The sequence below is a fragment of the Prionailurus viverrinus genome, chromosome B4 (assembly GCF_022837055.1).
Source record: "Prionailurus viverrinus isolate Anna chromosome B4, UM_Priviv_1.0, whole genome shotgun sequence".
NCBI classification, from domain to species: Eukaryota; Metazoa; Chordata; class Mammalia; order Carnivora; family Felidae; genus Prionailurus; species Prionailurus viverrinus.
Window position 1 is genome coordinate 78,427,148 of NC_062567.1, and position 25,609 is coordinate 78,452,756.

Here is a 25,609-nt window from a genome sequence, read left to right on the forward strand (position 1 = left end):
CTCCTAAAACTAGTAGGAAATATAGGAGTGTTTCAGGATACATGGTTACTATACAAATGTTCATTGCTTTCTATATACTAGCAATGAGCAAGTAGAATTTAAAATAAAAAAACACAATGCTATTCATATTGTCACTTTTGCTAATAAAATACTTAGGTATAAATTTCACAAAATATGTATAAGATCTCTAGGAAGAAAAGTATAAAATTCTACTGGAAGAAATCAAAGAAGACCTATATAAATGGAGAACCACTGAATGTTCATAGAGAGGAAGGCAATATTGACAAGATGTAATTTCTTCTCAACTTATTCTACATATTCAATGCAATCCCAATAAAAACTCTAGCAAGTAACTTTTTTGTTATTGACAAACTATATATATATATATATATATATATATATATTTATTTATTTTTCTTTTTCCTTTTTTTTTGTTTTTTTGGTTTTTTTTTTGGCAAACACTATATTAAACCTGAAGTTATATGAAAAGGTAATAAGCCAGAACAGCCAACATAATATTGAAGGAGAAGAACAGAATTGGAGGACCGATGATACTACACAACTTCAATTATACACAACTATACATCTACACTAATCCAGATAGTGTGGTATTGATGAAAGAATAAACAAATAGATAACTGAATAGAACAGAGAAACTAGAAATAAAGCCACATCGATAGACTCAACTGACCTTTGCCAAAGGAGGAAAGCAAAGAGGATACAATGGAGGAAAGACAGGATGTTCAATAAAGAGTGCTAGAACACCTGGACAGCCACATGCAAAACTGTGAGCATAGACATAGACTTTACAGCATTCACAAAAATTAACTCAAAGGAGCCATAAATTTAAGTGTAAAACACAAAATTACAAAACCCTTAGAAGATAATTTAGGAGAAATCTGGATGACTTTGTGTTTGGTGATGCCTTTTTAGATACAATACCAGGGCATGATCCATGAAAAGCATAACTGATAAATTGAACTTCACCAAAATTATAAAATTATGCCCTGTGAAAGACATTTTTAGCAATTAAAAAGAAAAGACATAGTCTCAGGGAAAATATGTAGAAAAGATATATTTAATAAAGGTTATGCAAAAATGCAATGAGCACTTCAATACTCAAGTATAAGAAAACAAACAACCCTATTAAAAACTAGACAATGACCTTAACAGACACCGCTCAAGGAAGATATGCTGGTGGCAGATAAACATATGAAAACGTGTTCCATACCATATACCGTGAGGGAATGTCATGTAAAACAACAATGGATACCACTATGCACCTATCAGAATAACCAAAATGCAGAATATTGACAACATCAAATCATTGCATGTGGAGCGACAGGAACACTTAAGCATCACTAGTGGATAATGCAAAATAGTACAGCCACTTTGGAAGACAGTTTGGCAGTTTCTCACAAAACTAAACACATTCTTACTGATCTATGATCTACCAAGTATGCTGCTTGGTATTTATCCAAAAGAGCTGAAAATGTATGTCCATACCAAAACTAGCACATGGAAATTTACAGCAGCTTTATTTATAATTGCCAAAATTTGGAAACAACCAAGATTTCCTTCAGCAAGTGACTGGATAAATAAACCATGGTGTATTCAGGCAATAAAATATTATTTAGTGCAAAAAAAAAAACCCACATTGAATTATCAAGCTGTGAAAAGACCAGGAGGAATCTTAAATACTTACTACTGAGTGAAAGAAGCCACTCTGAAAAGAATACCTATGTATGAGTCCAAATATGGCATTCTGGAAAAGCCAGAACTATAGAGTGAGGAAAAAGATAAGTGGTTGCTAGGGCCGTGGGTGGAGGAAGGGATGAACAGCGGGGTGGAAAAGATTTTTAGGGCAAAAGATTGTATGGCTCCACCATTATGGATGCATGTCATTTATATTTGTCCAAACCCATAAAATATATGACACCTAGGGTGAAACCTTAAATAAACTGGATTTTGGATGATGATAGGTGTCACCATAGGTTCATCACATACCAATCTGGTGGGGAATGTTGGCAATAGAGGAAGGTATGCATCTGTGGGGGCAAGGGATATCGGGTAAATGTCTCTGTACCTTAAACTTCTCTAAAATGTAAAGTCTTAAATAAAAAAGAAACAAAAAGAAAGAACAGTATACTACTACTACTACACCCCTATTAGAATGGCCACAATAGAAACTACAGACTCTACCAAATGCTGGCAAGGATATGGAGGAACAGTAATCCTCAGTCATTGCTATGGTGAATGCAAAATGGTATAGCCACTTTGGAAGACAGTTTTTCGATTTCATGCAAAACTAAAAATCCTCTTACTATACAATCCAGTAGTTGTGCTCCTTGATATTTACCCAATCAAGTTGAAAACTCTCACGTCCACACAAGATCCTGCACATGAATGTGTCTAGCAGCTTTATTCATAATTGCAAAAACATGGAAATAACCAAAATGTCCTTTGGCAGGTGAATGAGTAATGGACCGTGATGGAATAACATTCAACCCTAAAAAGAAATAAGCTAAGGGGCACCTGGGTGGCTCACTCGGTTAAGCATCAGTCTCTTGATTTCAATTCAGATCATGATCCCAGGGTCCTGGGGGTGAGCCCCATGTCAGGCTCTGTGCAGGGTGGAGAGTCAGCTTAAGATTCTCTCTCTCTCTCTCTCTCTCTCCCTCTCTCTCTCTCTCTCCCTCTGCCCCTCCCCCGCTCATTCTCTCTCTCTCTTTCTCAAAAGTAAAATAAAGTAAAAAAAAATAAGAAAAATGAGCTAACTCTCAAGTTGTGAAAGGACATGAGGCGGCTGTAAATGCATGTGATTAAGTGAAAGAAGCCAATCTGAAAAGGGTACATACTGCATGATTCCCACTACATAACATTTTTCAGTTATTGTACGTTTAAGCTCCCGAATATGTGTTTGAAATAACTTTCGTATTTTTTTGTGTTTTGGCTTTAGTTTTTTACCTGTATCATTCAATCTGTTTGCTCTGAGAAATGTTTCGTGTCCCTTTCCAGAGGCACAAGCTTGGGCTTGTGTGTACTCTTGGATGACAGTGGATTTATTGGGTAAGCTTTGGCTGTGTCCTCCCCTGATCATTTTCTTGAATGATGTGCCACTGTAGGTTTCCCACCGAGCATAGAGACTTCACAAATTTTCTTGTTCTATTGTTTTAAAAAAATTGTGTGACATCTATTTCTCTATTGTCTCATCCAATTGTTTTGGCCCCCTCTGCAAGGATGATCTTTAAGGCCAGTCTTTGAGGTTTGCTCTAATCCCAGAAGGGCCTTCTTAGCTGTCTCCTTACCTGGTTCTCTCTAGTAAACATCTAGTTGGTCTGCAGTTTGTTTTTTTCTCTCATGAAGCTATCAGCCTCCTCTTAATTTCTCATCACCAAATGTGCATTGTGTTTGAAAGTCACTTATGCTAGAATTTTCCCACACTTTGTTCCCAATAAAGTCAGTTCACCTGAGGAGAGTTTGGAGCCTCTGTTCTTATTGCCTACCTTTCATTCCAGGTAAAGCCTGTTCAACTGTTCTCGAACTGGAAAAGAAGCAGTGGCCCATTTCTCTCAGAGAGACATCCTGGTTTTATGAGCAGATTTCTGCTGAGGTCAGTAACCTATGGTCTTCTAAGCTTATCTCTCCTGGCAAAAAACATCTATCCTTTGAACCAATGCAATTGAAGTTGGAGCCTTATAATTCTTGGCCTATCATGCTTGGGGTAGACCTTCTATATTATGAATGGTTCCTGAGTAGAGGTAGAGATCTCTAGACATTTTAGTTACTCTTGCCTTGAGTAGAGCTTCTGTAGCATGGAGCTGGAGAAGATAAGAAATGTTTTCAGCCTGCCACTCTCAAGGTGATAGGGTAGCCCTTGACTGGGATCTAGGGGAAGAGGAGTCTGCACTTGCCTGTGTGCTTCCTATCATGCTGGACTGGGAGAGGGGAGAGACAGAGTAGCCCTGGTTCAAATACATGTCATGTGAATGTTCATATTGCTGTTATTCACAATATCTAAAAGGTGATAGCACCTCAATTGCCCATCAGTTGTGGGAGGGGGGATGTTCTAAATGGGTAAGGGGCATTAAGGAATCTACTCCTTAAATCATTGTTGCACTATATGCTAACTAACTTGGATGCAAATTAAACAATAAATAATTTTTTTAAAAAGCCCATCAATTGAAGAGTGCATAAACAAAATTTGGTGTTTGTGTACAACAGAAAATGGAATGCTACTGAACAATGAAAAAAATGAGTTACTTATACACATGACAAAATGGCTAAATTCAAATTCATTTTACTCAAAGAAGCCTGCCAGGAGAGAGTGCATATCATATGCAGATTAAATAGGTAGATAAATAGATGGATGTGCAAAAAACAAAAACAAAAACAAAAACAAACAAAAACAGATCACTGGTTATCTGGGAATGGGATTGGAAGGAGACATGATTTAAATAGGGGCATGATAAGTCTTTCTGAGGTGATAGAAAACTTCTGTATCTTGGAGTTTCTGGCTGGTCCAGTAGGAGGAGTAAGCAATTCTTGATCTTAGGGTCATCAGTTCAAACCCCATGTTGACTGTAGAGATTACTTAAATAAATTTTTAAAAACTTTAAAATAACAGTCTGGTATCTTGGTCTGGAGAGGGTTTCATGATGTATAAAACTGCCAAAAGTCAGAATTGTATACTCTGAGTGAATACGGTTGATTTCACACCAACTATTTCTCAATAAAGTGATTGAAGAAAGAATTGGGCAGATCTTTTTTAGGTTGAAAGAGTTGCATTTTAGAGCAATGACTCAGAGGTGTCTTCTCTCTCTCTCTCTCTCTCTCTCGTATCTGGATTGAAGTTTTAATTTTGGCCTAAAAACAGGAAACTACTGAAGGCATAGAGAATATTTATGATATAAAAAATCTCAATGATAAAGTAGACACAAACCTTTTACTGTAATTGTTAGCATAGCAGGTGTGGAGTGAGGATTCACTACCATTAACACTATCATTTAAATTAAGAAAACTTTACTAGTTAATGACAGTGCAGTCATCTGTAATGATTCTTTAATGGGAAGTCATCAGATGAGTTTGAAGAAGTTCCTTATGTGCATTATGTTTTAGACAAGAGGGTGGGTGAAATAGGTGAAAGGGATTAAGAGTACACTTATTATGATGAGCACTGATAACGATGTATGGAAGTGCTGAATCACTATATTGTACACCTGAAACTAATATAACACTGTATGTTATAAACTCTACTGGAATTAAAATAAAAACTTAATAAAAAATCATATAATCTCAAAATTAAAATATTAGCTATATATTATTAAAATGGCTTTGTATATGACTCAACAAACTACAACACTGATTTGTTTATAAGTGGTCCTATAATGCATATCATATTCAAAGAATTACATATACATACATATTTATGCATTTCTGAATCTATTTTGATTCATTATATTAACATGAGAGCTAATATTGTCATTATTATTCAATATATCCCTCCTTTAAGAATTTACACTGTACAGCACATGTATCCTTCTTGAATCAAAAGTAAAAGGGTAAGAGTAATTTCCTAACAGGAGTGAGAATAGAATATACCTGAATGCAATTTCTATACCAACACAGAAATTACTTGACGTCAGGAAAAGGGAATAGGTCAGAATTGAAAAATTATTGTGCATATCTTGCCATGGTGAGGTCTGTTAGCTTCTACATCAGCCTGAGGATTCTTTCCTGAGTCAGCTGCATGACATTAGACATATATTGTTATAGGTTCAGTGATACATCCGGTGATCTTTCTGGGTGTTCTGATCAAAGATATCCTGGTATGAGCATGCATGTGTGTGTGTGTGTGTGTGTGTGTGTGTGTGTGTGTGTGAGAGAGAGAGAGAGAGAGAGAGACAGAGACAGAGACAGAGATAGAGACTGAGACACTATGTAAATGTTTGTATATATGTGCATGCGTGTCCGATGGTGGTTGTGGGGTGCAGCACATGGTGAATATAGAGGAACATTGTTCTCCCATGGCAGTCAGCTCTATTGTTAGGGTCTTTTTTTTTTCTCAGTTTGATAAAGGATTACTAATATCATTGGATGAAGATTTAAAAAGTTAGGATCCTCTCTCATTTCAGGTTTATTCCAGTGTGTTACTTGAGGGTATCTGCATTTTATTCATAGGGAGAGTTAGTAAACTGTGCCTCTTTCAACCTAAACATGTTTCTGCTTCATCTCAGGAGACACAAGACACAGCGAGTCCTGTATTTTCCCTAGTGATCTGCATTTTTTAAAATGTGGTTGAAGAGATGACATTTGTTAAAATATAAGAGACGATTCTTAGAGAAAGACATGGGTAGAGAAATGAATAGATACAGCATTTGATGATTAGATAACTATTTTGCATTTAATTGGGGAATGGGCTAGATGGGTGATGGGTATTAAGGAGGGCACTTGTGATGATCAGTTACTGACTTCTACTCCTGAAACCAATATTACACTGTATGTTGGCTAGTAAAAATGTACATTAAAAAATAGCACTAAACAGAAAAAAAATAACTGGGGCTTCTGTTGCCTTTTTGATCATTTTACAATCTTTTCCCTTAGTTTTCTGTGGAGAGAAAGGTAAAGACGGAAATAACAAAGTAGTAAGTGTTTCTCAAGCTCTGTCTATGAAAATGAAAATGGATATGCTTGGAGAGTTGGAGACACATCATGGCACAGAGGGAAGACAGAGGGGCAGAGAAAGTTAGTGTCTTCCTCTCTCAGACGTAACATGAATAGTGTTGAGAGCAGGAGGAAAAGACAAATCTGATGTGGATTTAACAAACATGAAATTTACATAATTCAATCATTCAAGTGACTCTATGGTGGAGATTATCTTATACACCCCATTTTTCAGGAGGAAATAACAATGCGGAGATGCTATGTAACTTACCCGAAGCTACAGGGGCAAAAACAGAATTTGAAAGCTCTGTCTGACACCTGAGCTTATTTTCTTAACTCTTACTGATGAACTATTCTTACCCTTATATTTCCTTCCTCATTATGAGGTAGCATTTTCTCCAGCACAGATGCTCAAACATTAGAGTCATTATTCACTTCTAGGTCATTCTCATATTATCAGCCAGCAATCAGTATTCAGCTTACTTTACCTTCCATTCTAAAGGTCATCTCTTTCTTCGCTGTCTAATAAGACTCCCTCCATTAAAGCCACCATAACCTCTTGGATGACCACACACTTTCTGGGATTACTGTCTTCTCCCTATGAGTATTTATCTTCCTCAAAGGTAATGGTATGATTTTTGTAAAATGCTAATTTGAATACAACACTGTCTTTCTAAAAATCCCCAATGCTTAGCCCCGTATACAGAATAAAGGTCAGCTTCCTTGGCCTGACATATATGTCAGTAAATCTGTATGATTTCCATGAATTTCCCTTTAAGTCTCATGCTTCACTCTTTGTCTTGTGTGTTACAAATCACTTATAAACCACATGAAGTTCACCATAGAGTTATTTTCTTCATTTGCACAGAAAGCTATTTATTTCATTTGGCTTAATGCTATTTGTTTTAAAATGTGCTTAGGAAGTGTTCTGTGACCATAGAACCACTCACCTTTAGAGACTACACTTTCTTTGTATTTTCCATAAATGTCTTTTTCACTGGACTAATATATGGCAGTTTAGTTCTCTATAGCTATTTCCCCCGTATTTCATGGTGAGCTAGGACTGAAATTATTTATACATAGGGAATTTCATAGGACAAGAAGGCATCAAAATTCAATAATTATCAATGTGATGAATTAACTCTCACTAGCCATATATAACAAAAAATGAATTGTCTTTATTTTTGGTTCAGTTTCATTACAGTTATCTTGTGAAAGGGAGGATTTGCAAGAATAATTGATCTAAGTCAGAGAAACCATTAACTAAGTGTTCCACTCACTCAGTTCTTACACAGTTGAGTGACTCACGTGTCACCCTTAGGGTGACCTTATATCATAAGGTTATCTACCAATTATACACATTATGTAATTATACACATTATATAATATTTGTTACTGAATAAAAAGGAAAATAAATCCTAACATCATCCTTAGAGAGCCAGCAGTAAATTTGGAATATATTTTCCTTAAAATCAAATTACATGGCAATCATTGTCCTTACTCAAATGAAGGTGAAGTATGGAGAAAGCTCTTCCACCCAAAATCAACAGCTAGGCAAAATATAGACCAAATGTATTCTTCAGCTATAGGTACAAGGGATTCAAATAAATAAACTTTCTAAAATTGAGAATTTCAAAATCATTGGGTGCATTGCTTGCATCGATGCCTCCCAGACTGCCATAATAGCCATGTCTTTCAATTATGTCACTGTTAAGATAGAATTAAGTAAAAGTATTTTTTTCCCCAGAATCTTTCTCAGAGCTTCTTTGACATCTTTGTTTCTCAGAGAGTAAATCAAAGGATTCAGCATGGGAGTGACTAGGGTGTAACACAACGAGGCCACTTTACTCAGCTCAGGAAATCTGTCAGGAGTGAGATACATAAAAAACACAGCACCGTACAGCACACTCACGACTCCCAGGTGTGAGCTGCAAGTGGAGAACGCTTTCTTACGTCCCTCAGAGGAGCGTATCTTGAGAACTGTGGACACAATATACAAGTAAGAAATAATAATAACTATGATGGTAGGCAAGATGATGATGCTCGATAAGAAAAAGGAAATCATCCTATAGATGAAGAAGTCAGAACAAGATATCCTCTCAAGTGGGCGAGTGTCACAGTAAAAGTGGTCAATGGACCGAGAGCCACAAAAGGACAGAGTAAATACCATGCTTGTCTGAAGAACCGAGCTAATGCAGCCACAGATATAAGAACCAGCCACCAACTGAATGCAAAGACGTGTTGACATCTGGGAAGAGTAGAGGAGTGGGTTGCAGATGGCAATGAAGCGGTCATAGGCCATAGCTGCCAGGAGAAATCCCTCCGCCACGATGAAGAGGGCAAAGAGAAAGAGCTGGGTCACACAGCCTGCAAAAGAGATGGACTTGCTCTCAGACCAGAAGTTGATCATGGCCTTGGGTGCAATAACAGACGAATAGAAGAGATCAATGAAGGACAGGTTGCCTAGGAAGAAATACATCGGTGTGTTCAGCCGGGGATCAGTCATAATAATGGTCATCATCCCAACATTCCCTAGAAGGATCATGGCATACACAAGCAGAAAGATCAGGAAGAGGAGAATGTGGAGCTCAGGGCGGACCCTGAAGCCTACAAGGATGAAGTCAGTCACTTCCGAGTGATTGTCTGTTCCCCTGTCACCCATGGCAGAAACCTGCTGAAAGGGACAAGGAAAAATGAACAAATGAAACCTGTGCTTTGTTTCTAGTGACACAAATACTTTCTTAAGTGTGGAAAAAATTAGTTATATCTTAATTAAATATTGTATATGAAACCCTGTTAATGTCATGAAGAATCAGGAATTTGGATTAGATAATACGAGATCCATAAGACTGTTTTTCTGTTGAGCAGTGAAAGAAGTTAATGGGTTATTGTATTTTAGGTCATAATTTTGCTGAGTATTCACCAAGAAAGTAACATAATATGTGGTCTAAAATTCATCACTTTTTGAATTTCTATTCCTAATATATTCATTGTTAAATAATTAGCTTTACCTAAAGTAAAAATGTAACCTAAAATGCAGGGAATACATATAATCTGTATGATAGTGCTATAGCCATCATGATTCACTGTCCGTATCTGAATCATTAAAAGACAGTACAAAATATATTTAGAAATATGTTTACCTTCTTTTATGTACAATCTTTGGTTTCCATTATTACTGTGCCATCTCTAAAAATGGAATAAAAATCATAAGTTATTGGTATGTTAAAATTAATAACATCAAAATAATCACTAAACCTAGATATCCTTTTCTAATGCTCTTTCCAAATCTATGTTCATTTTCTCAGGTCAAGGATATTCCTCCCAAATAGATGCATTTTTATTGCCTTGTTATATATATTTTACTTCCATTAGTAGGTGTGTGAATCACACAGATTCACTTAGCCATTTTCTTTTAAGCAGAGAAGAAGCTGATAAACATTCTAATCCTCACATGACAGTGAATAACTTCTATCAAAGCTGTGTCAATTCAAGGGCTGTCACTCTTTAGTCAGGACAAGCCAATTAAGGAATATATATTAAAGGAGAGTTCCTTTCTTATATTCTATTATGCCTTATATATCTTAAAATGAGGACAATGGGATATCCATGGATATTTGAGGACCATAACAACCTTCGGTCTCCAGAGTCCATGATCACTTGGTAGAATGTCAACAGTACTTACTTTACTTCTGATACCTTTCTGCAGGAGTTTTCCACATTGAGGTTTTGTTCATCTTCTGTGATGGATTCCACTGGGAGAGGAGCAATCATAAAGTCAATTATGGAGACAGAAGTGCAGGCTCAAGGGCTGTTGTCCATGAGGACTGCAGTAACCTCAGACATAAGCAAATTATCTAATAATAGTCCATATATGAGGAGCTTTTCTTCTCTGGTTGTGTGTATCCTTTGGGAAATTTCTCTGGACTTTATTTTCTTCATTGACAAGGAAAGACGTTCTGGTAATTATCATAGCATAGATATTGGTAAGCATAAGGAAACAGATTTAAATGTTTGTGATATATAAGTTTAAAACGAATGAATATATTAAATCATCATAAATTACATTTGCTATGCTTTAAAAAAAGATAGAAGTTAACTCCAAATTATGATTTACCTGTTTTTCCTGATGTCGATGTGTTTCATGCCATGACAAATGCCCTCTAAGTCACAAAGTCAGATAATGTTTTGCTAATCTAAAGTTTCTTATGTGTAAATACTAAATATTTTGAAAATATAGTGGAAGAAATGATAATTTAAAAAATATTCTAAGCATTCTTAGCTTGAAATTGGATAAGAGATCATGATCTGTATTTAAAAATCCTCAATAATTATGTGTGGCTAAAAGACTACAGTAAAACCAAAGACATAATACTCTATTTAATGAAACAGCGTATTATAATTATGCAAATGCCATTTTCCCCTGAAGATTTCCATAATTTAATTATAATTGCACTTTTAGAAAATCTTTTTTATTTAAAAATTATTTCTAGAATTACCTGGATTTTTTTTAGTGTGTACATAGCAAAACATATGGGCCCGGCGCGTTCCTTTATTATAATGCAGCATTAGTAAAACTTTGGTAAGTGTAGGAAGAGTAAATAGTTTAAGTATCTTAAACTGGAAATTATTAATGAAGGTGAATTGAGGCCTGTGAAGTTTGGAAAGGCTGGAGGAATTTCTGGGTGACACTCTAATAATGACCCTTAGAGCAATATAATAAGATTCACAAAGATAGGCTACCATCGGAGATACAATTTAAAAACACAGAACCTTAAGTGTGGTCCAGAGATCAGATACATGGAAAAAAAAGATGTCACTGCTTCCTCATCCGTCAAAATAGCTTCTCTAGGAAGTTGGGGACTCAACAATGCTGCAGAAAATAGCCCATATGTACCCACAACCTTCCTAAGGTGACATTTCCATGGTAGAAAATGTTGAAATTGTCTACCAAATTCTGAGTTTGTGTGGGTCTCATTGGTAGAACAAAATCTGTGCCAGGAACCATAGTATTAGGAGACATTTGAACTTTCCAACACTTCCAAGGGGAAAGCACATGTGGTAGAGCTTCGCTATCCAATTGATCAAATGTACCAGAATCCAATTCCTGAAACTGCCCACGATGGCATTAGCAATAAAAACATGCTAGTGCTCAAAATACATAAGAACACTTACTGCCATTCACTAGTCTGATGGGACATAAAGAAACCCTCCACAGATTCAACGATTGAAATCATTCAGTGTGTGTTCTTTGATGATGGTCAGCTTAATATAGAAATCAGTTAACTATTAGATAATTAGTTGAGAAGGGTCTAATGGCATGGACATTAAAGATACTCCCTAAAACTCAATAGATCAAAAAGAACTCAAATTAAATTTTGACTAACTTTGAACTAAATAGTGTATTATGTTATGTCTAAACTTTTGCAATTCAGTGAATGAAGTACTTAGAGGGATATATACAAAGCAATATAGGTAAAGACTATAAACAAGAAAAACAGGAACAACTGGATTAATCTTCTATTTTAATATAGTGAAAGAGAACATAGCAAGTCAAAAAATGAGAGTAAAATTTACAGGTGAAAAAAATCATGAAACAGAAAAATATCGATAGTATAGGATATTCACATGGCTTAACATTTTTTTTCTACTGGCTATTTTAGTATGTCTTATTAAGTTTTTAATTTTAATTCCAGTATAGTTAACATACATGTCATATTAGTCTCAGGTGTACAATATAGTGACTCTTCAATCGTGTACCTTATTCAATGCTTATCATGATAAGTATACTCTCTAATCCCCTTCCTTTATTTCCAGGATCTCTCCAGTCACCCCCCCCTCCTCCCCTCTGGTAACCATCAGTTTGTTCTCTGGAATTAAGAGTTTGCTTCTTGGTTTCTCTCTCTCTGTGTCTCTTTCCTTTTTCCTTTGCTATTTGTTTTTGTTTCCTTAATTTCACATATAAGCGAAATCATATGGTATTTGTCTTTCTCTGACTGAGTCATCTTGCTATCTCCATTATCCTCTCTAGCTCCGTTGATGTCATTGCAAATGGCAAGATCTCATTCTTTTTTATGGCTGCATAATACTCCATTGTATATTTAGACCACATCTTGTTAATCCATTCATCTATCGATGGACACTTGGGCCACTCCATAGTTTGGCTGTTGTAAATAATGCTGCAATACACATAGTGTGTGTGTCTTTGAATTAATGTTTTTGTATTTTTGAGTAAATACCCAGTAGTGTGACTATCAGATCAGAGTGTAGTTCTATTTTTAACTCTTTGAGGGAACTCCATACTCTTTTCCATAGAGGCCGCACCAGCGTGCGTTCCCACCAACAGTGCATGAAGGTCCCTTCATGGAGAACTGCATCCTCACCCACACTTAGCCATTCTGACAGGTGTGAGATGATCACATGGCTTAACATTGATTCTCAGAAAGACTAGTAAGATGTATAAAACCCTAACCAAGATAACAGTGGAAAAACAGCAACATTAAGTCACAAGTATCAGGAAAGAAAACGGGATAGCACTACAGACAGATACTCCTGATATTAAAAAATATATACAGTTGACCCTTGAATAACATGGACTTGAGCTGCATGGGTCCACTTCCATGCACATTTTTTTTCAACAAATACAGTACAGTGCTGTAGATGTACTGTCCCTTCCTTATGATTTTCTTAATAACATTTTCTTTTCTCTAGCTTACTTAATTGTAAGAAAACAGCATATAATACATATAACACACAAAATGTATGTTAATCAACTGTTTAGGTTATTAGTAAGTCTCTGGTTGTCAGTAAGCTATTAGCAGTTTCATTTTTAGGGAGTCATGAGTTATATGCAGATTTTCGGCTACATAGGAGTTCTATGTTCCCGACTCCTGGTCAAGGGTTCAACTGCATAATAAACAATATTTTCACAAAAAATTAAGGATTTTAAAATAAAAAAAATTGAAGAGATCAGGGTGATGTATGAAGGAGAAATATACATTTTAAAATGTCTACTAAAACAATTAAATTTTTATTAACAATTTTCCCATGAACAAAGATTCTCTTGTAATTGGCTCCACTAGTGTTTACTACTAAACATTTAAGAAAGAAACAAGACCATTGTTACAAACCCAAGAAGGATCATAAAGGCAATATTTCCTAGCTGTATTTATGAGTCTCTCATAGTTATAATTTAGAAATTAAAATACAAATTATAGGTGTGTCTATCTCATAAATTTCACTCCAAAACCCTTAAACAAAAATAAACAAATAAAATATATCAATATATAAAGAATAGTAAACTCTCACTGCAATGTCTATTGACACTACAAATATAAATGTCTTTTAGTATTTAAAAAATAATGAATTTAAGGTATTTACACATCTAGTCCTTTTTTGTGAATTTTTATACAGGAAAATTATTAAACACCTGTTATGGAACATATTAATTAACTGAATATTGCATTGGTTAAATGAAAAAGAAATATATCAAGGGACAAAATAACCTGTCCAAAAATAAACATATATATTGATATATATGTGTAAATAAGCCTATCTGTCTATCTATGTTCAAATAACTCTTGATTCTGTGTTTTTTACATTTGTTTATTTATTTTGAGAGAGGGAAAGAGAGAATGTCAGCAGAGGAGGAGCGGAGAGAGAGGTAGAGAGAATCCCAAGCCGGCTCTGCGTTATCTGTGCAGAGCCCGATGTGGGGCTCAAACTCACAAACTCATGACCTGAGCCCAGGTCAGGAGTTGGACACTTAAGTGAGTCACCTAGATGCCCCTATTTAATAAACTTTTGAAGTAGGTGCCAAGGGAATTCAATGACAACACATTATTTTTCTACAATTGGTCCTAGAAAAATGGGCTTCTCTAAGCAAAAGTCTGAAGCCTACATGTTTCACGAAGTACAAAAGACAACTCAAAACAACTTCTTCCTAAATATGAAACCTGAAGTTTTATAATTTCCATCAACTGGTGAATCTGTATGTCTGTACAGTGACCTACTACTCCAGCAAACAAGGAATAAGCCAATGACATATACAAGTACATGGATGAATCTTAAAAGTATTATTCAAGGTGAAAAAAGGGACACTCAAAACTACCAACTATATGATTCTTGTTCTGTGACAATAGCAAATAAAACCATAGGACAATGTGGATTTTTCAAGGGCTGTGGGTGAGGAGTAGGGATTGACTACAAAAATACATAAGGAAATGTTTTGGAGTCATGAAGATATTATTTATTTTGACTTGTCAAATTTATAAAAGCATGCAGCAGAAATTTACTGTTCGCAATTTAAAACCCTAAACCTGACCAAAAAACCCCCAGAAAACAAAACAAAACCATAGTGTAATTTGGGTGGTGCGAAAAGTCAGTATAGTTGATGTGTCTTTTGAGATCTATATTTTTGGATACAGAAAAACTGGGAGTTTCTGTTTTAGTCTGGTGTTTGCTGGGTTAGCCTGGGAAGTGGATGGATGTATATTGTTTTTAGTTATTTTAATTAATTAATTAATTAATTAATTTTTAAAATTAATTTATTTTTTTAATTTATATTTTATTTTTTAAAATTTATATCCAAATTAGTTAGCATATAGTGCCACAATGATTTCAGGAGTAGATTCCTTAATGCCCCTTACCCATTTAGCCCATCCCCCCTCCCACAACACCTCCAGTAACCCTCTGTTTGTTCTCCATATTTATGAGTCTCTTCTGTTTTGTCCCCCTCCCTGTTTTTATATTATCTTTGTTTCCCTTCCCTTATGTTCATCTGTTTTGTCTCTTTAAGTCCTCATATAAGTGAAGCCAGATGATTTTTGTCTTTCTCTGACTGACTTATTTCACTTAGCATAATACCCTCTAGTTCCATCCATGTAGTTGCAAATGGCAAGATTTCATTCTTTTTGATTGCTGAGTAATACTCCATTATATATATATATGTATATATAATGTGTATACACACATATATATATGTGTGTATATATATATCACATCTTCTTTATCCATTCATCCATCGATGGACATTTGGGCTCTTTCCATACTTTGGCTATTGTTGATAGTGCTGCTATAAACATTGGGGTGCATGTGTCCCTTTGAGTCAGCACACCTGTATCCCGTGGATAAATGCCTAGTAGTGCAATGGTGGGTCATAGGGTAGTTCTATTTTTAGTTTTTCGAGGAACCTCCATACTGTTTTCCAGAGTGGCTGCACCAGCTTGCATTCCCATAGTTTTTAGTGATTTTACTCAACGTTTATTTTTTAATTTTTGGGACAGAGAGAGACAGAGCATGAACGGGGGAAGGGCAGAGAGAGAGGGAGACACAGAATGGGAAACAGGCTCCAGTCTCTGAGCCATCAGCCCAGAGCCTGACGCGGGGCTCGAACTCACGGACCGCGAGATCATGACCTGGCTGAAGTCGGACGCTTAACCGACTGCGCCACCCAGGCGCCCCTGTTTTTAGTGATTTTAAATTGACATCACTGACTTCATATGCTCTTCTATATGTAGGACACATTTAACAATGAAAACAACACAAATAATGTAAGAATTTTATCATAACTTGTCAATATTTCCATTTTATTCAGATTATCTAATCTCAGATCTATTATATTTTTGATAAAAATGTCAAATGGTAAATTAATCTTTGCAGTGCGTTACATGGTTTATTTTCAGATTATTTTTAGATATAACGAATTAAAAATTGTAAAGTTACTGTTTTTCACCTATGAGTGTGAGTGCTTCTTTTGGCTGTAGAAAGCTAACTTTGAGATCAAGCTCTCCACTTCTGAACCAGACACCTGTTGGAATTTAATTGCTGTCCCCTCGAAGCCTTTGCAATACTGTATTATTACAGAGACATAATAGTACCATTGGGTTGGTGGTTAAGGGGTGGCGAACATAGGAAAGGCAAGCCTGATTTTACTTACCTGAAACACAGCAATGATGATAAGATGCCTGTGAGGATGAAATGTGATAATACATATGCAGTGATCAAACAGGTATAAATGCTCTCTGCTTTGTTAACATTCAATGTATGGAATTTATTGTGACTGATACCAAAGGAGAGTTTGGATTAGTGTCTCATGCTTCGGCCTAAGGTTTTCTTGGTTATTGCTATCAAACTAAAAATGAAACTTCTGAAGTGCTATTTCATGAGTAATACTGTCCCTTATATAGTTACGAAGTTGACTACATAATATTGTTCCAAGGCTTATGATGTGCCCAGATCATGTAATTTGTAGGTGACTTTAGCCTCCAGGATGGACACTGATTTTTATGAGTGTATGGAAGACTTTTTCAGTACATAATAGGTTAATTCCTTGCTCGGTATTTTAAAGAAATCAGGAAGCAGCAACATAAGGAATGAAACAATCCTGGGTAAAGGCCTCTGTCCCTGATAGCTCCTTCTCTCTACTTCCCATTTTCTCCTATTAGTTCTGAGATCAATGCTGTTTTCAAGCATGTCCTCCATATTAATTTAAAGTATTATTTTTTAGGGCGGCTCAACAAGTGACTGTAATGACAGTCTCAAATGTACAGAGAGACTTCATGGGACTCAGTCTTTAGAAGAATAATAAATTCAACCCCAAATATGGCAAAGAACTAGTATTAAAGAGATATTTTATGTATTTAAATTCATTCCACAACATTCCTCGCTTGATATCATAATGTTTTTTTTAACTTTATCTTTTTCTAAATTTTTAAAAATATTTAAAAATATTTGAGACAGAGAGAGAGAAAGCATGAATGGGGGGAGGGTCAGAGAGAGAGGGAGACACAGAATCTGAAACAGGTTCCAGGCTCTGAGCTGTCAGCACAGAGCCCGACACGGGGCTCAAACTCACGGACCGCGAGATCATGACCTGAGCAGGAGTCAGACGCTCAACCGACTGAGCCACCCAGGCGCCCCGATATCATGTTTTTGAAATCCTTGCACGTAGTATTTCTTCTTACTGTTTCATCCTAAAATGGAGCATGACAGCAGTTGGCCTTCTTTCATTGTTTCTCTGCACCACCTGTCTACTCTCCTTGCATTTCCTGTCTTCACTGCAAAGCTCACAAGTTGTGTCTCTTAAACCCGATTCCTGGATGTCATTGCTTCCTCTATTTTCTTCCTATAGGCTTGCATTTTTTGCTTCACTCTTACCTCAAGACAATGTCAAGTTTCTTGAAAATGCATCATTAGATGTCTTTTTACATTCCCAGTACTAATATCTTAGATATGGATCTTACCTTTTTTGTTTGTTTTAACCATGGCAGACCCTGACTTCCTTCAATCTATTTTATGCATTGCAATCAGAGTTATTTTCTTGTCTGCTAACATTCTTCAATGACTACTTGTTACTATAGTACAAAAATCCAAGTTGATACTTGGAAACACTTTTAGGGATTAATTTTGAAATTCAGAATGACAATTTTTGATGTTAGACTTCAGTGTGGGGTAAGGATGGCATTTTTGTGACCACTATGATCATGCTAATGAGTGACTCACAGTATATACAGATGAGTCATTCATGTCCTTATTTAGAAGCTAGGCATCTGTTGTATTAAAATCTTTAATTCATCTGAAAAATACATGCATGTGCTGTCTCTGTTCTTCCTCACTTGACAGACAGCTGCATCTCCTTGTGTAGTGCCTCCCAGGTCCCAGAGACACGATGGTGAAGGTTTGAGTAAACAAATTTAGCCACATTGGGTGCCTGGTCAGCATGACTGTTTTTAACTCTGGCAGAGTGGATTTTGTCATCATCAGTGACACCTTCGATGACCTCAACAGCGTGGTCTACTTGTCTCAGTATGATTCCATCCATAACAGATTCAATGGCACAGTCAGCACTGAGAACAAGACACTTGTCATCAATGGGAAGCCCATCTCCATCCTTCAGGAGCAAGATCCTGCCAACATCAAATGGGGTGATACTGGTGCTGAAGTCACTTCACTACCATTGAGAAAACTGGGCTTATCTGAATGGAGCCAAGAGCATCATCATCTCTGCCGCTTCTCCTGATGCTCCCATGTTTGTGAAGGGTGTGAACCCTGAGAAGTATGGCAACTCTCTCCAGATTACCAGCAATACCTTCTGCACCACTAACTATTTGGCCTCTGGTTAAGGTCATTCATGACAACTTTGGCATCACGGAGAGACTCATGCCCACAGTCCATGCCATCACTGCCACCCAGAAACCGTGGATGGCTTTTCCGGAAAGCTGTTGTGTGGTGACTGAGGAACCATCCAAAACATCATCCCTGCCTCTAATGGTGTGGGCAAGGTCATTCCTGAGCTGAATGGGAAGTTTGCTGGCATGGCCTTTCATGTCCCCACCCTCAATGTGTCAGTTATGAATCTAACCTGCTTCCTGGAGAAAGTTGCCAGAATGATATCAAAAAGTGATGAAGTAGGCATCAGAGGGCACTTTCAAGGAAATCCTGGGCTACACTGAGAAGCAGGTTGTCTCTTGTGACTTAAACAGTGACACCCACTCTTCCACCTTTGATGCTGGGTCTGGCATTGCCCTCAATGACCAATTTGACAAGTTCATTTCCTGTTACCACAATGAATTTGGCTATAGCAACAAGGTAGTAGACCTCATAGTCCATATGGCCTCCCAGGAGTAAGAGCCCCCTGGACTACTATTCTCACTGATCATATAAGAAAAAGAGAGAGTCTCTCAGCTGCTGGAAAGTCCTTGCGCCAAATCATTCCTCAAAGCACTGAGAATCTTCTGACCTCTACACAGTTTCTATTCCAGACCCCCTGAAGAAGGGGAGGGGCTCAGGTTCCCCTATTCTGTCATGTACCATCACTAAAGTATACTGTATCCAGCTAGAAAAATACCTGTGCATGTACAGATGCTGTTATCAAATTTTTATATAAAGATTTAATTTGTTTTAAAGTGTTTCTGATCGTGTACACACACACACACACACACACACAGACGTGTGTGTCAATGAATATACTTAAATACAAATATTTTATGTAAAAATGGATATATGTTTGTGTGTATAACTAGTTGTGTCTATGTCTAGGAAACTTTGGATAATTTATTTGTGGAATGCCAGTTGAAACCATAAAAGACATATACACTCTTGTGGATCTATATATTCTGGAAAACGAAAACTAAAGCAAGGAAAATAGCAGTGAGAATCACACCTTAGGAAACTGGAGAGAAAGAGATGGTACTAAGTATGGTTCATTTTTGCTCTTGCCAGCACCAATAGCTTTCCAACCCCTCATTCACTCATTCACTCATTCATTCATTCATTCATTCGTTTGCTAAAAACATAGTCCAGTAGATTTGTGGACTCTAGTAGCAAAGTTAATGATATAAAGTTTTACCTCATTCCAATTGTACATTACTCTCAACACAGAGTGCTCACCCCTTATTAAAAATGGAGCAAATCAATAGAGCACTCAACTATGAAATCAGTGAATTAGTTAAGATAATATCTAAATGTCTTTTTATCATCTCCCTAGTAAAAACAAAAGCAAGAAAATTTAAGCGATTGAATATGCTATAAAATCTAGTCACATTTCTAGCTAATACATAGTTTCTAGTATTCTTTTCACGTGGAATTCTGGAGAATAATATACTTGGTTACATAATGGGAAAAAGCAGACCATGCTTTGTCCAATATTCTCTGATATTTCAAATGGCAGTTAATTTTACTTGGGTATCCAACCAAAATCCTTATTCACAGCAAAACTAGACATTCTTTTTGTACTCTTAGGTAGGCATTTCCTCCCCAGGCTTTTTATCTGTCTCTTCCCTTCTCCTCATTTAACTTTGTTTATCAGAATTAACTCTCAAAATGTTAACTTACCAGTGAAAATAAATGACTATTTTTTCTGTAACCACAAATATACATATTTATACATATATATACATACACACACACATATATCCAGTGGAATACTGTTCAGTCATAAAAAAGGATAAAATCTTGCTATTTGCAACAATGTGGATGGAGCTAGGGAGTATTATGGTAAGTGTCAGTCAAAGAAAGACCAATATCAAATGAAGTCACTCATATATGAAATTTAATAGCAAACCAAACGAGCAAAGGGAAAATCAGAGAGAGAAAGAGATGCAAACCAAGATACAGACTTTTAACCATAAGAAAACAAAACTGATGATTACCAGAGGGGAGGTGGGTGAGGGATGGATAAAATAGGTGATGGGGATTAAGGAGGGCACCTGTGATGTGCACCAGGTGACTTATGGAAGTGTTCAATCACTATATCGCATACCTGAAACTAATATTACACTGCATGTTAACTAACTGGAATTTCAATAAAAACTTAAAGAAAGGAAAAGTGTTTTTGAAATATTTCAGTGTGAGCATAAAATATGGGCATATATACTTTTGAAAGCTTCTAAAAACATGACCTCAGGTATATGTATACCTGATACATTTCTCACCAAAATTACATTTGCAACAAAAAGTTCATAATTTAATAATACTTCTAAATATTATTTCAATTTAAAGCATATAATATTTGTTTTGGAAAGATTTGTAGGGATTTTCTTATCTTACTGACAATGTGAATGTTAGAATCAACTTCTTTGGAGAGGTTTTTGTCAATCAAGAGGATGAACTTTCCTTTACCCTCTTCTATTCCCCTTTCTCTCTGCTGTCTTCCTACTTAGCTTCTATTATACTTACCACACATATAATATATATTTGTTTAGTTAACATTTGCGTGTTGTTTTTCCACATTCCTGTGTTTCACTTTTGCATTTCTGCTTACTTAGTATAGTCTTATAAGGGCAAACTTGTATAGCTTCATGTCTTTACAAATTTATCCAATAAATAATTTATAATCAAATAAAATCAGTTAATTTTCACTTCATGATAGTATTGTGTTAAGACTGTTTGAAAAAACAATGTAACTCATTCCATGAAAGTACAGTGGTAAGAAATAGATGAGTGCTCACAGAGAGTCTCATCTATAAGCAATTAGGAAGGAAAAGTCTCTACTTAGAGACTATGTATGGTAGAAGTCTTTACATTAACCTATATATCAGACCAAGCCGGAAATCAAGAAACCAAAGTCAAATCCACTTACCCAGTATGTAGTTAGACTCATAACTATGGTCCCAACACAAACACCCTTGTTAGTGAAACATTGGAGCTGAGGGGCTCATTGAGTATAGGAACCAGGCTTGGACACATTTTTTACAGTTACCTGCGAGAGCCTTTTTTTTTTTTTTGGACATGGATGTGGGAGGGAGAGCCTGCTGTGAAAGAGGCAATGGACAGATAAACACAGTATGTAGATTTGCAAATAAAGGACAGCTAAGGTGTAAATGGGTCATATGTCATCATTTCCAAGACAGTCTCTGAAGTCTACAGCTCACAGTGTTTGAGATGCTAAGTTTTCTCTTTTCTCCATGTTGGTAGCAAAGACCATTTTTGTATCAATTGAAAGAATCTGATATAAAAATGAATTTTTAAATTTGCTTAAAATTTTTTTTTTCCCAACGTTTATTTATTTTTGGGACAGGGAGAGACAGAGCACGAACAGGGGAGGGGCAGAGAGAGAGGGAGACACAGAAGCGGAAACAGGCTCCAGGCTCTGAGCCATCAGCCCAGAGCCTGACGCGGGGCTCGAACTCCCGGAGCGCGAGATCGTGACCTGGCTGAAGTCGGACCCCCAACCAACAGCGCCACCCAGGCGCCCCTAAATTTGCTTTTATAGACCATGGTTTCCCTTTTTAAATATTACTGGCAGAAATAGGGAAAACTTCAGTGAAAGATATTCTTTTCTTGGTAACAAGAAGAAGAAAATTTAGGGATACTGACTGAGACACATTTTTACTTATTTCACATAATATAAATTTTATATTTGTATGTAGTTTTAGTAAACCTCCTGTAGTATAGCCATTTGCATTTTTGTACAAATTTATAACCTACTTGCTTTGATAGGAGAAATAATAAATATTATTGACATCTAAAATTTAGCTACACCGGGGAAGACTGGCCATTTTCCCTAGAACATAAAATACATAGGACCCAGCTTTCAGGCTAATAAGAAAAAGATATTGACAATATATAAAAATGTCTAACTGAAAGAATGAAATGGGGTGTTTAAAGAATTTATGGGGGAAAATCCAGAGAGTTTTTCATTCAGTTTTGCTTTCAGGGGTATGTATATATTTTTTGCATAATCCCATTCATTTATATAAAGAAAAGACCATTCTCTGGACCATGTTCTTGAAGGCTTGCTTTACCTGCTGATTCCTTAGTGAATATATGAAAGGATTCAGGAGAGGAGCAACTGAGGTAATGATGACAGCTACCCCTTTGTTTAAAGTCACCCTTTCCCTTGCAGAAGGCTTAATGTACATGAAGATGCAGCTTCCATAAGAGAGGGAGACCACTATCATGTGTGAGGAACAAGTGGAAAAGGCTTTTTTCCTTTGACTCTTGGAAGGAATTTTCAGAATTGTCCGGATGATGTACGTATAGGAGAGCATAACTAGTGTTAAGGTGACCATAAGTGTTACCACTGCTAAAATAAATGCCATGAGTTCTAAAAAGCGAGTGTTTGTACAGGAAAGCTGTAGAATCGGAGAAGAGTCGCAGATAAAATGATCAATTACATTGGAGGCACAGAACTCCAACTTCTGCAGCAGAATTACTGGTGGAAAGATGATCAGGAATCCTGCAAGCCATGAGCTAAAGACAAGGAGTATGCAGACTCTGTGATTCATGATGGTCATGTAATGGAGAGGCTTGCAGATGGCCACGTAACGGTCATAGGACATGGCAGCCAGAAGGTAAAATTCTGTCACCCCCAACAGGATGAAGAAAAACAACTGAGCCACACAGTCATTGTAGGAAATAGTTCTGTTTCCCGTCACTATAGTGACAAGGAATCTGGGGATACAGACAGATGTGAATGATAATTCTAGGAATGAGAAGTTTCGAAGGAAGAAATACATTGGAGTCTTTAAGTGGGGATCTGAAAGTGTGAGAATGATAATGATCAGGTTCCCAGTCACACTAAGCATGTAGGTAGCAAGAAGAAATACGAAAAGTACAACCTGCCATTGTGGGTCATTTGTCAATCCGAGAAGAATAAATTCTGTTACTGCTGTGTAATTTCTCATTATTTTCCTTCTTTATGATGGTATTTCTTGTTTTAGCTGAAAAATAGATGAAAAATATAAATTATTACATCATAAAAGAAACTCAAACACATACACACACACATGTTAAAAAAAATCATTGCTGTCTTTCACTTTTAGAAGAAAATGACTTTGTACTAAAAAGAAACAAAATACTTTTAACATTTCTTTATTATGTGATATATTGATTCATTGTTTCTATATTGCTTTCATTTTATTTTCACATATCTCAATATAAATCTGTCCTCTGAATGTTTCAATATATTCCTGAAAACAAGAAAAAAAGGGAAATTAAAACCTCTGAGATTAAAACCTCCTCATATAAGATTATGAGTTTACTCCCAGCATACCACAGTACTCTTTGAAGGTATTTTTTGTTGTTGCGTTCCTCTTCACATCTTTAATTTTTTTCTCTTTTGAATAAACATTTCTTTCTTTTTTCCCATTCAAACTTTTACAATCCACAGAGACCACTCCCTTGCCCATCTGGTAGAATAATGTGTCTCTGATAACAGTATACAGAATCCAGAAATATTTAATAGATGGGAGGGTAGCCCCAATCTAATTCCAATGGCTATGCCAAAAGGCATTCTAATTTTAATTACTAATTGGTTATAATGGTCTTGTCTAAGATTAATATGTTTTTCTTATATATTTTTTTCATTTATTGCCTACCTATAAGGAATCTCTGACATATAAAGCAGGATTTTTCTTTAAGACCTGATTTTATTTTTGTAAGCTGTAAGTGTTCTTACTTTTTTTTAAAATAACTTAACACCGATCCACACATTGCTTATTCTTTTCTTGAGGGGTGATAAAAGGGAATAGTCAAACATTAAGCTAAGTTTTGGGAGGCAAAGATTATTACTATTTTTTCTTCTATTTTGTTTCTAATACAATTCTGGGTATCGCTCAGGATTTGTTTGTTTTTCCTGTTTAAAGTTATTATTTTCCACAAAAGCTTTAAATGTGCTGTCATCTAAGATCATTTTTAAAAATACTTACTTTCCAAAAACATAAGAGACTTAAATGTGGAGAACAAACAGAAGGTTACTGGCGGGGTTCTGGGAGGGGGGATGGGCTAAATGGGTAAGGGGCATTAAGGGATCTACTCCTGAAATCATTGTTGCACTATATGCCAACTAACTTGGATGTAAATTAAAAAAATAAATTAAATAAAAATTTAAAAGAAAAAAAAATACTTACTGTCCAGACAGCCTGTCTACACCTATACCATCTTATCTGTTTTCTATGTCCTGCAGAAGTTTCAGAGCTGTCAAAATGAATGACATTTTCTGAGGATTAGCCAATTAACTTAATATGTTAATGAACTTACTAAAATCTTTTACCTACATAATTGCTGGGAGAAAATAATTCCTACTTTTCATTGTCTGTCCTCTTCTTTGTGGTCATAAGATTTGCATTTTTTTGGCTTCTGCCTTTACTTGACAGATGCTAACTTTTACTATGTATAAATTCACATTGTATAAAACTAAAACATAAGGTATATCTGCTCAGTGTTAAGATATGTCAATTAAATTGTTTTGAATCTTGCAGAAAAATAATACATTTTGTGTCCTGAAATTGACTATATTAAAATGATTATTGGGGCACCTGCCGAGTTCAGTCGGTACAGCATGTGACTCTTGATCTTGGGGTTGTAACTTCGAGCCTCACGTTGGATGTAGAAATTACTTAAAAAGTAAAATCTTTAAAAAATTTTTAAATTAAAAAGATTATTGTTAAAAAAATAACTAAAGATAGCTAGCTAAGAACACCAAAGTCATGTAATTCTATCAATC

The 25,609-nt window shown here is 36.0% G+C and overlaps 2 protein-coding genes and 1 pseudogene across 2 annotated transcripts; 1 reads left to right on the forward strand and 2 right to left on the reverse strand.

Annotated features, from left to right (window-relative positions):
- Positions 1-8,362: 8,362 nt before the first annotated feature.
- LOC125170619 (olfactory receptor 9K2-like) lies at positions 8,363-9,376 on the reverse strand. Its single transcript, XM_047867322.1, has one exon. The coding sequence runs from the start codon at positions 9,323-9,325 to the stop codon at positions 8,363-8,365; it is 963 nt and encodes a 320-aa protein (XP_047723278.1). The 5' UTR covers positions 9,326-9,376.
- Positions 9,377-18,331: 8,955 nt separating this feature from the next.
- LOC125170368 (glyceraldehyde-3-phosphate dehydrogenase-like) lies at positions 18,332-19,290 on the forward strand (annotated as a pseudogene).
- A 3,560-nt stretch (positions 19,291-22,850) lies between these two features.
- LOC125170411 (olfactory receptor 6C75-like) lies at positions 22,851-23,789 on the reverse strand. Its single transcript, XM_047867024.1, has one exon. The coding sequence runs from the start codon at positions 23,787-23,789 to the stop codon at positions 22,851-22,853; it is 939 nt and encodes a 312-aa protein (XP_047722980.1).
- Positions 23,790-25,609: the final 1,820 nt, after the last annotated feature.

Excerpts from the sequence above, each read along its gene's own strand:
- LOC125170411 (XM_047867024.1), bottom strand. The coding sequence starts at position 23,789 with ATGAGAAATTACACAGCAGTAACAGAATTTATTCTTCTCGGATTGACA.
- LOC125170619 (XM_047867322.1), bottom strand. The coding sequence starts at position 9,325 with ATGGGTGACAGGGGAACAGACAATCACTCGGAAGTGACTGACTTCATC.